Source organism: Cetorhinus maximus, chromosome 11, assembly GCF_964194155.1.
Source record: "Cetorhinus maximus chromosome 11, sCetMax3.hap1.1, whole genome shotgun sequence".
In the NCBI taxonomy this organism is placed as follows: domain Eukaryota; kingdom Metazoa; phylum Chordata; class Chondrichthyes; order Lamniformes; family Cetorhinidae; genus Cetorhinus; species Cetorhinus maximus.
Genome location: NC_135889.1, coordinates 25,063,021 through 25,076,349, shown reverse-complemented (window position 1 = coordinate 25,076,349; position 13,329 = coordinate 25,063,021). Strand labels below are relative to the sequence as shown.

At 46.9% G+C, this 13,329-nt stretch overlaps 1 protein-coding gene across 1 annotated transcript in view; it reads right to left on the bottom strand.

The window, feature by feature from the left end:
• The window catches only part of cps1 (carbamoyl-phosphate synthase 1, mitochondrial), a 206,628-nt gene that overhangs the window by 29,108 nt on the left and 164,191 nt on the right, over positions 1 to 13,329 (bottom strand). Inside the window, exon 31 of the mRNA XM_078551685.1 lies at positions 7,687 to 7,776. Coding sequence (XP_078407811.1) covers positions 7,687 to 7,776 — 90 coding nt within the window. The remainder of the gene's footprint in view (positions 1 to 7,686; positions 7,777 to 13,329) is intronic.

The following is a 13,329-nucleotide window of genomic DNA, read 5'->3' as shown; positions in this document are numbered from 1 at the left end:
GTGCCAGGGTAAGGGCTCTAGTGTGGGTCAGGCCGAGGGCTGTGGGGAGGTGGTGGGGGGGTGGGTTGCAGGAGGTTGGGGGCAAGGCAGCACAGACAGAAGTAAATACACAAGCACATGCCGGGTGGTGAGGGAAGTGGCCACGCGGTTGTCAAAAGTGAACATTCTTCTGCAGCTGAGACCGTTCAGCTGTAGCTCCATTGACATGCTTGGGGCTGAGCCTCTGAAGATTTTCTGCCCACTCGAGCAACATAAAGGCATGAAAGTGCCACCAAATACTCCAGACCTTTGCACAGGCTGCAAATTAATGTGCGTTTTAGGGGGCAGCAGAGCAATTGGCTGACTGGGCAAGTGAAAGAATCCCCTTGCGAAAGATGGCCATGGTTGGTCACTGGTGGATGTGCTCATAGCGTCTTGCAATGTCTATTTAGGTTTGCACCAGTATCCATTATGGTTCAAGCAGTGCAGAGCTGAGATCATAGCATTTAGCCAGTGGCCGTAGCTGCCGCCAATCAGTCAAGTGGAGAGGGGCAGAGGAGGTTCGGCTTTCAGACAGCCAATGAGTGTACTACACACTGGCTAACCAAGTGGTAGTCAGCACTCTCCTGTATGCTTAACTGAAACAGGTTCTTTACACTAACCCACACGTCTCTCTCTTTCATCCTGCAGGAGAAAAACATCAGGATCATGGAGCCTGGTGATTTAGCTTACAGATACCAGAGGAGAAGAAGTGCGTCGGAGGCGCCTGGCTCAGCAGAGGGAATGGGTGGCAGAGACTGCTGCACACACAGCTGAAGATCCACAGCGAGCCATCACTCATAGGCGTCTTGCTGGACCCAGGGTCTATAGATGGCGCTCGTCATTCCTGCAGATGACTGAGAACCAGTGTCGCCGAAGACTGCACATGAATAGGGAAATGGTTGGTCACATATGCCACTTGCTGCAGGATTTGGTGTCACAGGGACATGGAGGGCATCCACTGCCAGTGGCCATGAAAATGACCGAGGCGCTCAATTTGTACGTCAGTGGCTCCCTAGAAGGGTTCCACAGGTGACCTGTGCGGGATCTTGCAAGTCTGCATGCACAATTGTATCCAGGAGGTCACGGGCGCCATATTCGCGAAGGCATGGAACTTTTTGCATTTTGCCCGGGATCAGGAAAGCCGGGAAGCAAGAACATAAGAACATAAAAAATAGGGGCAGGAGTAGACCATTCGGCCCCTCGAGCTTGCTCTGCCATTCAATAAGATCATGGCTGATCTCGTGTTCAATTTCCACATTCCCATCTATCCCCAATAACCTTTGATTCCCTTGCCTAACAAGAATCTATCTACCTCTGCCTTAAAAGTATTCAATGATCCCACCTCCACCGCCTTCTGAGGCAGAGAGTTCCAAAGTCGCACAACCCTCAGAGAAAAAAATTCTCCTCATCTCTGTCCTAAAAAGGCAACCGAAATTTTAAAACAGTGCCCCCTAGTTCTGGACTCACCCACACAAGGAAACATCCTTTCAATGTCTACCTTGTCAAGGCCATTCAGGATCTTGTATGCTTCAATCAAATCACCCCTCACTCTTCTAAACTCCAGTGGAAACGAGCCCTGCCTGTCCAGCCTTTCCTCATAAGGCAACCCACTCATTCCAGGTATCAATCTAGTAAACCTCCTTTGAACCTCCTCCAATGCATTTATATCCTTCCTTAAATAAGGAGACCAAAGCTGCACACAGTATTCAAGGTGGTCTCACCAATGCCCTGTATAACTGAAGCATAACATCCTTCCTTTTATGTTCAACCCCTCTCGTAATAAAGGATAGCATTCCATTAGCCTTCTTAATTACTTGCTGTACCTGCAAACTAACTTTTTATGACTCATGTACTAGAACACCTAGATCCCTCTGCACCTCAGAATTATCCAGCCGTTCTCCATTTAAGTAATACTCTGCTTTTTTGTTCTTCCTGCCAAAGTGAACAACTTCACATTTTCCCACATTAAACTCCATTTGCTAGATCTTTGCTCACTCACTCAACCTATCTATATCCATCTGCAACCTCCTTATGTTCTCTTCATGACATACTTTCCTACCCATCTTTGTTTCATCTGCAAATTTAGCTACCATGTCTTCACTCCCCTCATCTAAGTCATTGACGTAAATCGTAAAAAGTTGATGCTCCAGTAGGTGGAGGGACAGGTAGTATTGAAGAGGCGGGGAGGCTGCAGAAGGATTTGGACAGATTAGGAGAATGGGCAAAGAAGTGGCAGATGGAATACAATGTGGGGCAGTGTGAGGTCATGCACTTTGGTAGGAAGAATAGAGGCATAGACTATTTTCTAAATGGGGAGAGAATTCAGAAATCTGGAGTGCAAAGGGACTTGGGAGTCCTAGTCCAGGATTCTCTTAAGGTTAACTTGCAGGTTGAGTCGGTAGTTAGGAAGGCAAATGCAATGTTGACATTTATTTCAAGAGGACTAGAATATAAAAGCAGGGATGTGCTACTGAGGCTTTATAAGGCTCTGGTCAGACCACATTTAGAATATTGAGAGCAATTTTGGGCCCCGTATCTCAGGAAGGATGTTCTGGCCCTGGAGAGGGTCCAGAAGAGGTTCACGGGAATGATCCCAGGAATGAAAGGTGAGGAACATTTGAGGACTCTGGGTCTATACTCGATGGAGTTTAGAAGGATGAGGGGGGATCTGATTGAAACTTACAGAATACTGAAAGTCCTGGATAGAGTGGACGTGGGGAAGATGTTTCCATTAGGAAGAGAGACTAGGACCCGAGGGCACAGCCTCAGAGTAAAGGGAAGACCTTTTAGAACAAAGATGAGGAGAAACTTCTTTAGCCAGAGAGTGGTGAATCTATGGAATTCATTGCCACAGAAGGCTGTGGAGGCCAGGTCATTGAGTGTATTTAAGACCAAGATAGATCGGTTCTTGATTGGTAAGGGGATCAAAGATTACGGGGAGAAGGCGGGAGAATGGGGTTGAGAAACTTATCAGCCATGATTGAATGGCGGAGCAGACTCGATTGGCCGAATGGCCTAATTTCTGCTCCTATGTCTTATGGTCTTACAGACCCCTGTGGGATTCCTCTTGTCACATCCTGCAATCAGAAAAAGACCCATTTATGCATACTCTCTGCTTTTTGCCAGCCAGCCAATCTTCTATCTATGCTAATATGTTAACCCCTACACCATGCGCTTTTATTTTCTGTAATAATTGTTGATGTGGCACCTTATCGAATGCCTTCTGGAAATCCAAGTACAGTAGTCTACAGGCTCCCCTTTATCCACTGCGCATGTTACTCCTTCAAAAAACTCCAATAAATTGGTTAAACATGAATTTCCTTTCACAAAACCATGCTGACTCTTTCCGATTGCTTTGAGCTCTTCTAAGAGCCCAGCTATAGCCTCCTTAATGATCAATCCTAATAGCTTCCCACATTTGTTTATTTCTTCCACCATTTCCTTCTGTCATGCATCATTGTAGCTTGCTGCGTGCTCCACAACCTGGCACTGCAATGGGGGGAGGACTTAGCTGAGGAGGAGCTGCACGTCTCCTCGGATGAGGAGAACATCGAAAGGGGTGAAGGCAATGAGGTCCTCGAAGGTGAGGATGCCAGTGTTGGGGCCATCGCACTGGCCAGTTGAGGTAGGCGCGCTCGGGAGGTAAGATTCATGGAGCATGAAGAGGAGATGCAGTGAGGACAGTCCTGACATCCTCACCTTGCGTCTGTGAACGTTTGACTCCTGTGTGGCTGATGGCAGCACACATACCCTCAGTGCTCAGGCTCCTGTCATGGAGATGCAGCTGAGACCCTAACAGTCACTAGATTCCAGGAGGACGATGATGACATGCAGTGAGGACACTCCATAGATCTTCACATTGCCTCTGTGAACATCTGACTCCTGCCTGGCTGAGGGCAGCTTGTTTGCGCTCTGTGATCAGGGTTGTATCATGGAGACGCAGCCTGAAACTTTAAATGTACCTGATCCTTTGTCAGTCTTCAGCACCTGTCCCTTTCTGGAGCACAGCGTCACTGGTCACAGATGGTAAAGAGATGGGGGCCTGCCCCACCTCAAAGGTGCTGAGAGCACACAGAGAGAATGACGTAACTCCGTGACACCTGCCCAACAACATTCTGGCAGCAATGACAAGCACCACCAAGATGCAGTCATCACTAATGTGTCCAGTGATTGTGAAGCTGGACCATCAATTTGGTCTGAAGGTTACACACAGCACAGGGAAGAGGCCCTAGGCTGAGACACCTACCTTTATCTTGTGTAGGAACCAAGGTCTCACATCTGAGTGACACAAACACTGCTTATCAGAACAAGGAGCCATTGACAGGGAGACATTCTTGAGAGTTTGTTTACAACAGTGAACATTATGTACAAGTGCCCAGGCTGTGCAACTACATCTTCTTAACCTTCCTAACCCTGCCGCTATGTCTTGGTGCTCCCCGGGCATCCACAGTGGAGGTGGAGGCAACCTGCTGACTGTGATGACCTTGGCAGGCGTCCTCTGGTGGGCCGAGACCTGGAGGGTCCTGGCCTGCTTTCAGGGTCCTGCTATGTGGCAGTGGCACCCTCCTTGGCCTGTGGAGCTGGAGCTGCTGGGGTCACAGGAAGAGGGGATTCGGATGGGCCAGACACTCCCAGAATCACCTGGGTGGATGGCCCTGGGAAGTGCACCCGTTGATACTCCTCCCTATGGGTGCCCGAGGGCCTCTGGCTGACTCCTTGAGGAAAAGGGGAAGCTTGAGTGAGATCGAGCTGCCCCGCACCCCTCTCACGGTGACACTGTTGGAGGCCAACTGTGGAGTCGGCGATGGAGTTCAGCCCGCGCACCAGTGCAAGACCAATGTCCAGGGCCAAGGTCTCCATGGCGGCCGCCATCCTACAAGTGTTGACCTTCGTGAGTAGGCATGGCAGTGCTATCACCTCAGATTGAAGGTGGATGGAATCCTCCATCATGCCTTGCAATCTGAGGAGTGCAGCAGACATCCCTTCCTGATGTTCCTGAGCTTGCCTTTGCAGCTCCAGTAATTGAGGTATGACCAAGTCCAGGGGCTCCTCATCTGACTAGGACTCAGCAGATTTCTGGCGTCCAGCAGTCCTGTGAGTGCCGGACACCAGGGAAGTCCCTGCCGCCACCTGCTGTGGATTGGAAAGTGCATTGAGCTCACCAGATTGTGACCCTGAGGCCACTCTAGAACTAGGTCCCACCAAGGTGTGTGTTTCTGCACTGGTGGAGGGTGTGGGTGAGCGCTGTGACGGGTCTTCAATGAGGGTGTCATCAGATTCTTCTTCCAAGATGTCTTCAGGGCTTGAGTCAAGGGCCTGGATGGTGGATCCCCCTCAGCTGCTTCCCAGATGTGGCTGCAAAAGCAAGGAAAGATAATTAGTGCATGGCAGGAGACTGTGGAACAAGGGACCTGATTCACAGCTTGGTTGTCTGATGGATGTTGCACTACTGGATCCTCACTTGGTTGAGCACTGCCAACCTCACCGTCAGCACAGGAATGGTCCAGATCGTCAGCGGCCAGCTGGATGACTCTATTTTCAAAGTGCACGAGGACTCTGAATTCAGGCATTCCTACACGGTTCTGCGACCTCTCCCTTTTGTTGTGTGCCAGCTTATCCTGCATGAAAACAGATGGAGAGAGTCTAAGCAGGATGCTTGCCAGGCCAGGTGAGAAGGATGCCTGGCATGTGTGGGTGCTGAGTGGTGCCATGGACAGGATGAGGACATAATCCGCAGGGCAGATGAATGGTGATGTCCCTTGAACTGACATTGAGTGAGATCCCTGTGGATGTGTGATGGGCTTGTGAGTGTGTGAGTTGAGAGTGATGAGAAGAGTGACTTACCCTGGAGGAACGGAGAAGATCATTCACCTCCATTGGCAGTCAGTGGCTGTCCTCTTTTGCAGGGCGTTGGCGCTGACGACCACTGCCACCACCTCCCACACTGGATTGGTGACCTTGGTTGCTGGTCTTCACCCAGAGCGGGGGTAGAGGCTTCACAGCGGGCCTCCACTGCATCCACTGCGCTCGAGGGAGACATCGCTAAATTTGGGGGCAGCATGTTTCCTCCCTTTAGCAGCCATGACTTTGCAACAACTTCCGACCCTTAGATGCAATGCAGGAACTCACCAAGGCTCCTTCGACAGCACCTTCCAAACCCATGACCACTACCACCTCAAGATCAAGGGCAGCAGATAGATGGGAACACCACCACCTGGAAGCTCCCCTCCAAGTCACTCACCATCCTAACTTGGACACATATCGTCGTTCCTTCACTGTCGCTAGGTCAAAATCCTGGAACTCCCTTCCTACACCACATGGACTGCAGAGCAGTTCATGAAGGCAGCTCATCATCACCTTCTCAAGAGCAATTAGGGATGGGCAATAAATGCTGGCCTTGCCAGCAACGCTCACATCCCATTAACGAATAAAAAGTTATTAGTTCCAATTAATTCTTACTTAATGTTCTGTCCAATGGTATAACTATGAAAGAGCCTATGAATTACTCCTATTAGTGATTTTTGACACCTGTTATTTCTAATCTCCACCTATATTGATTCTGCTACCTGATCTTCTGAGCCAAGATCTTTTTTTCCTGATTCATTCTAGGGATGTGAGCGTTGCTGGTAAAAGCAGCATTTATTACCCATTCCTAACTAACCTTGCTCACCACACCCACTCACCCACACAGCTCCCCACCCATTCACAAAGCCACTCACTCAGCCAGCCGCTCACCCATCCAGCCAGCCACCCTCCCAGCTACCCATCCACTCAGTCACCCTCCCAGCCCCTCAGTCACCCTCCCAGCCCCTCAGTCACCCTCCCAGCCCCTCAGTCACCCTCCCAGCCCCTCAGTCACCCTCCCAGCCCCTCAGTCACCCTCCCAGCCCCTCAGTCACCCTCCCAGCCCCTCAGTCACCCTCCCAGCCCCTCAGTCACCCTCCCAGCCCCTCAGTCACCCTCCCAGCCCCTCAGTCACCCTCCCAGCCCCTCAGTCACCCTCCCAGCCCCTCAGTCACCCTCCCAGCCCCTCAGTCACCCTCCCAGCCCCTCAGTCACCCTCCCAGCCCCTCAGTCACCCTCCCAGCCCCTCAGTCACCCTCCCAGCCCCTCAGTCACCCTCCCAGCCCCTCAGTCACCCTCCCAGCCCCTCAGTCACCCTCCCAGCCCCTCAGTCACCCTCCCAGCCCCTCAGTCACCCTCCCAGCCCCTCAGTCACCCTCCCAGCCACCCAAACTCATTCATGAAAAGACTTGGACCTCTGGAAACTTAGCTGAATGGGCAGATAATGCCATGAAAAGAAAGCGTGTCCTCTCTTTCCTTCGACTCTCCTGCGTTCCCTGGATTTACCCTGGTGAGGCTGCCCCGACTCATTTTGTTTCAGCCAGGATAGACTGTCCCAGCTGAAAATGGGCAGTGTTGTCGATGTGCAGAAAACTTTGCGGCAGTGGCAACGTGCCTAACACTGCGGCTGACCGGAAGATCTGGGCCATGGTGATTCCACATAGCAACAAGCACAACACAACTGGCTGGAGATGCAGTTAAAACAAACATTCTAATCAACCAAAAATGAAAGAAACGAGGAATGCATCAGTGTTTCTCTGGTTTACCATCCTTATAAATACCAGGGAACACATTTTAAACATGCTGCAGCAGGTTGCTTACCTTCACATCATTCCCCTTCACAAGAAACTGTACATTGAAAGGGCCAGAAATCTCGAACGCTCTGGATATCTTCCTGGTTGCAATTTTCACCTTAAACAGAAAGAACACAAAGAGTAATTACCAGGTTCCAGAGATTTCCCGGGTAATTAATAAGCACCCAAGATTTCCCAAGGAGTTACTGAATTCCCAAGATTTCCTGGGTAATTATTGAGATTTCCCAGGTATTGGCTGAAGATTTCCCAGGTGATTAATGGAAATTCAACACTTCCTGGGATGCACTAGATGGGGAAATGATCAGTATCGGTTAGGAATGACACTGTACTGAGCTGCAGTGCCAGATTCATCCATCTACACATTCTATTATTTTCCCTTTTCAACTTTCTTCCCACCTTGACCCAGCTCTCCACCAAGCCACCATTCACCATGTGTGAGCTCAGGCAGTGAGCATTTGCCCAGAGGGGTTATAATGAAATATTTTATTTTCAAAGACATTGGGAGATGCAAGACAATTCAAGTCATAAAGGCAACAAATTTCAGGCCTGTTTTGTGAAACACTGGGTCAGATCTTGCTGGAGCAGGGATCTTGCATCATGCAGCATTAGTTAGAAAAAGTGGATTAAGGGGTAAGAGAAAAAGACAGAAAATGGCACTTTTAAATCTCTAACATCAATTTAGGACAGACAGAAATGAGATTGAACAGTATAATTTGCTCCCTTTCTAGGCAAATTGATTGCCATTGCATTAACAATTGCATTACAAATACGATGTTTATAAGATCATTATGTTTTGGGACTCTCTCTTTAATTCAGGGTGAAAATGGAGGCATGTGACCTGTTCTGAATTCCACCTGATAGCAAGCTTGGGTGGCTTGGTTGCTATGGGGACAGCAAGGTCCAGATTGATATACTGGGAAGAAGGTGAAAAATGTGTAAAACCTGTAAACAATGACCAGAGCAACTGTGTTGATGATGAATAGACTTTTAAGGTCAGGTTTCCGCTACTGAGGCACATAGCTCGAGTCGGGAAATTTCCTGACTCACTGGATTTGCCTGAATGGCACGATGTTCACTCTGGTGTGGGTGGGTACAGAATGGAGCCAGGTCCGCTGACCCTGGAAGCAGGGAATAGATGGCCACAAGGACAGGCGAGTGGTGAGACAGGCTATTTAAAGGGCCCGCCTGGGTTCTCTGGGACTTTGTGCCAGCTGTTCCACAAGCTTTTAGGCCCTCTAGCCCTCACCCTTCACAGTGCTCACTCCCCCAGCCACCCCATCTCCCCTCATACCCTGCATGCCAACTTATGCCCCTCACCCACCAGCCCTTGGACCCTCATACCCGCCATGTCACTTCAATGGCCACTCACCCGGTATCCACCATGGGCAGACCTCAAGATGCATGCAGAGATGAGAAAAATTAAATTATAACAATCCAATACAGATCCCACTACTACATACTTGATGGTGAAAAAACACTCCCAATCAAGAAATCTATTCAAATATTTCACATCTCCTCAAGTGGTTAATCTCTTATAAAAACAAACTTCTATTCAAACCTCAAAGACCTCAAAATCCTTTAATAGCCTCTTTAAACCGTTAATGCAACTATGAACACAGGACCCCCTGCTAAGATATTTGTAGATTTTGAAACTCAGCCAAGCATTCAGAATGGCGTAATACTAGCCTTTGGGGAAAGGTCAACAAAAAACCTCTATTGAAACTACACAACCAGATACTACTGTTTTTTTTCTCCTACCTGCAGCAAATGGCCTGCCAATCAAAGCAGTCAGCAAAGGATTTTTTAAAACTCTTACTGCAGTCTGTTTTTTTAAGTTAAAGAGCAAGGGATTTAAAAAAAACCTCAGATCTGACATACAGACCTTATCCACCTTTCATAAGAACATAAGAACTAAGAGCAGGAGTAGGCAATTCGGCCCCTCGAGCCTGCCCCGCCATTCAATACAATCTTGGCTGATCTCATTTCAGCCTCAACTCCAATTTCCCACCCTCTCCCCAAACCTTTTAACCGGTTACTAATTAAACATCTGTCTATCTCCTCCTTAAATTTATTCAGCGTCCTGGCATCCATTGCACAGATTCACGACCCTTTGAGAAAAGCAATTCCTACTCATCTCTGATTTAAATCTACCATCCCTTAGCCTAAAACTATGGCCTCTCATTCTAGAATGCCCCACAAGGGGAAACATCCGCTCCACATCTACTTTTTGTCTATCCCCTTTAGCATCTTATATACCTCAATTAGATCTCCTCTCATCCTTCTAAACTCTAGCAAGTATAGGCCTAAATTGCTCAATCTCTCCTCATAAGACAAGCCCCACATCTCTGGAATCAATCTAGTGAACCTCTCTGAACTGCCTCCAGTGCAACTACAACCTTCCTCAAGTAAGGGGACCAAAACTGTGCACAGTACTCCAAGTGCAGTCTCACCAATGCCTTGAACAGTTGCAACAACATTTCCCTATTTTTATACTCTATTCCTTTAGCAATAAATTCCAAAATTCCATTTGCCTTCCTTATTACCTGTTGTACCTGCATACTAGCTTTCAGCAATTCATGCACGAGGACACCCAGATCCCTCTGCACTGAAGCATTCTGAAGTTTCTCTCCATTTAAATAATAAGTCGCTGTTTTATTCTTCCGACCAAAATGGATAACCTCACAATTATCCACGTTAAACTCCATCTGCCAAATTTTGGCCCATTCACCTAACCTGTCCATATCCATTTGTAAATTTCTTATTTCTTCATTGCAACTTACTTTCCCACCTATTTTGGTGTCATCTGCAAATTTAGCTATAGTACCTTCTATTCCTGAATCCAAGTCATTAATATAGATTGTAAATAGTTGGGGTCCAAGGACCAAACCCTGTGGCACCCCACTTGTTACAGCTTGCTATCCAGAAAAAGACCCATTTATCCCGACTCTCTGCTTTCTGTTGGTTAACCAATCCTTTATCCAAGCTAATATATCACCCCTAACTCCATGTGATCTTATCTTGTGTGCGGCACAAAGGCCTTCTGGAAGTCCAGATATACAACATCTACAGGATCCCCATTATACACTTTGTTTGTCACATCTTCAAAGAACTCTAACAAATTAGTCAAACACGATTTACTCTTCATAAAACCATGCTGACTCTGATGGATTGCATTTTGACTTTCCAAATGCCCCATTACTACTTCCTTAATAATGAATTCCAACAATTTCCCAAAGACAGATGTTAAACTTACTGGTCTATAGTTTCCTACTTTCTGCCTCCCCCACTTTTTGAATAAGGGTGTTATATTAGCATTTTTCCAATCCACTGGAACCTTTCAAGGGTTCAAGGGAATCAAGGGAATTTTGGAATATTATAGCCAATGCATCCACTATCTCCGCTGCCACGTCCCTGGGATTTTTCTTTTCCCACCTATTTCCATTATTTTTAAATGTACTTCCATCCATTGTTTTATCTCTACCTTTTAGCCTCTTTCGAACCCTTCCCTTCACCCCACCCCACCCCCACTAGGGCTATCTGTACCTTGCTTGTCCTGCTTTCTACCCTTAATTAGCACATTCCTTAAATAACATCACCACCTTCAACACCTCTTTGTCCTTTTGTCTATGACATCTTTTGGCTATCTCCACCTATCACTGGTCCTTTATCCAGCTCTACCTGTCCCACCCACCTCCCCCCCCGCCCCCCCCACCTCCAACTTTAAACCAGCTTATATTTCACCTCTTTTCTATTTTTACTTAGTTCTGTTGAAGAGTCATACGGACTCGAAACATTAACTGTGTTCCTCTCCGCAGATGCTGCCAGACCTGCTGAGTTTTTCCAGGTATTTTTATTTTTGTTTTGGATTTCCAGCATCCGCAGTTTTTTGCTTTTATTCACTGTAGCTACTCTCTTTGCTTTTATATACTTGTAGAAGCTTTTGCTATCAGTTTTTACATTTTGCGCTAGTTTTCTTTCATAATTTACCTTTGCTCTTTTTATTATTTTTTTAGTAACCTTTTGTTGATCTTTAAAAGTTTCCCAATCTTCCAGCCTGCCACTGACCTTTGCAATTTGGTATGCCTTAGTTTTTGCCTTTATGTTATCTTTAACTTCCTTGCTTAGCCATGGATGCTTTTCCCCCCCTTACCATATTTCTTCCTCTTTGGAATATATTTTACTTGGAAGGAATTGAATATCTCCTTAAATATCTGCCACTGTTCATCAACTGTCCTGCCTTGTAGTCTTCCTGCCCAGTCCACTAGGGCCAAATCTGCCCTCACACCTATGTAGTTACCTTTGTTTAACTCTAGAACACTAACATGGGACTTAAGTTTTTCGTTCAAAAGCTCAAGTTTCAAAAGTGTTCATGCCTCCTCCATCAATTTGTGACTCCCACACTGCATGGATCACACCCCACCCCTTTAGGTGTGAATTAGGTCTGTTGGAAATGGGGACAGGGTCCCACCAGCCATATTTAAAGGTTCATGGAGTCTTGCTGAATCTATGAAAATCTATGAAAATCCGACCCCTAGCCTCCAGGCCACACAGGGAGGAATTTCAGGTTTTATAAATGGTTATACTTTAAACTGTCTATTTAATTCCAAGACAGAATGAAGTTGGGGTCTGGAGGAGCGCTAATTAGCATTTCCACCTGACAATAAGGGTGCATCTTGCACCAGCTATAATTAGGACTGATCTTTTGTGAAAGCTCCTTTGTGTATCACAGAGACACAACTGCAGGAGGATGCAGCAATGATGCACCTGAACCGACAACAGCTTCAGCAGCTCAGGCTTGAGGATCAGGTCATTTAGTGTAGGGATGCTGATGACGGAGGGAGAAGCTTAAATTTAGAAGTTTGAGTGGTGATCAAAATGATAAATAAATTCAATGGGGTAGATACAGAGGAACTATTTCCTCTGGGGAATCCAAAACAAGGAGGCGCAATCTTAAAATTAGAGCTCGGCCATTCAGGAGTGAAATCATGAAGTAAAAGTAGTGGCAATCTGGAACTCTCTACCCCAAAAAGCTGTGCATGTTGGTGCAATTTAAACTTTCCAGGTTGTGTTTATGAAGCTATCAAAGGACATGGAGCTAGGATGGATAATATAGTTAAGGACCAGATTCGAGGGGCTGAATGGTCTACTCCTGTTCCTATGTAACTTTTCAGTGACAACAGCAAGAATGCAGTGCTCAATTAATATAGCTGACAACACGGAGGAGTGGATTCAGTTACCCGGAGAGAGTAAGGAAGCTTGGATTATTCTACTCTGAGCAGAGAAGGTTAAGAGGACATTTAATAAGGATCTATCCAAACCATTCAGGACTTTGAAGACCAAATAGAAGAAACTATTTCCACTGACAGGGTGGTCAGTAAACAAAGGACAAAGATTTAAAATAATTAGCAAAACAGTGAGGCAAAAGATAAGGAATCTGTTTATGCAGTGAGTTGTTATGTTTTAGAATGCACTGTCTGAAAGGGTGAGGGGAACAAATTCAATTGTACCCATCAAAATGAGGGCAGATAAACACTTAAAAATGAAGAAATTTACAGGACTGTGGGGAAAGAGCTGGGGACTGGACTGATTGTATAACTCTTTCAACCAGCTAGCACAGATGTGATAGGCTGAATGGTCTCTTTCTGTGCTG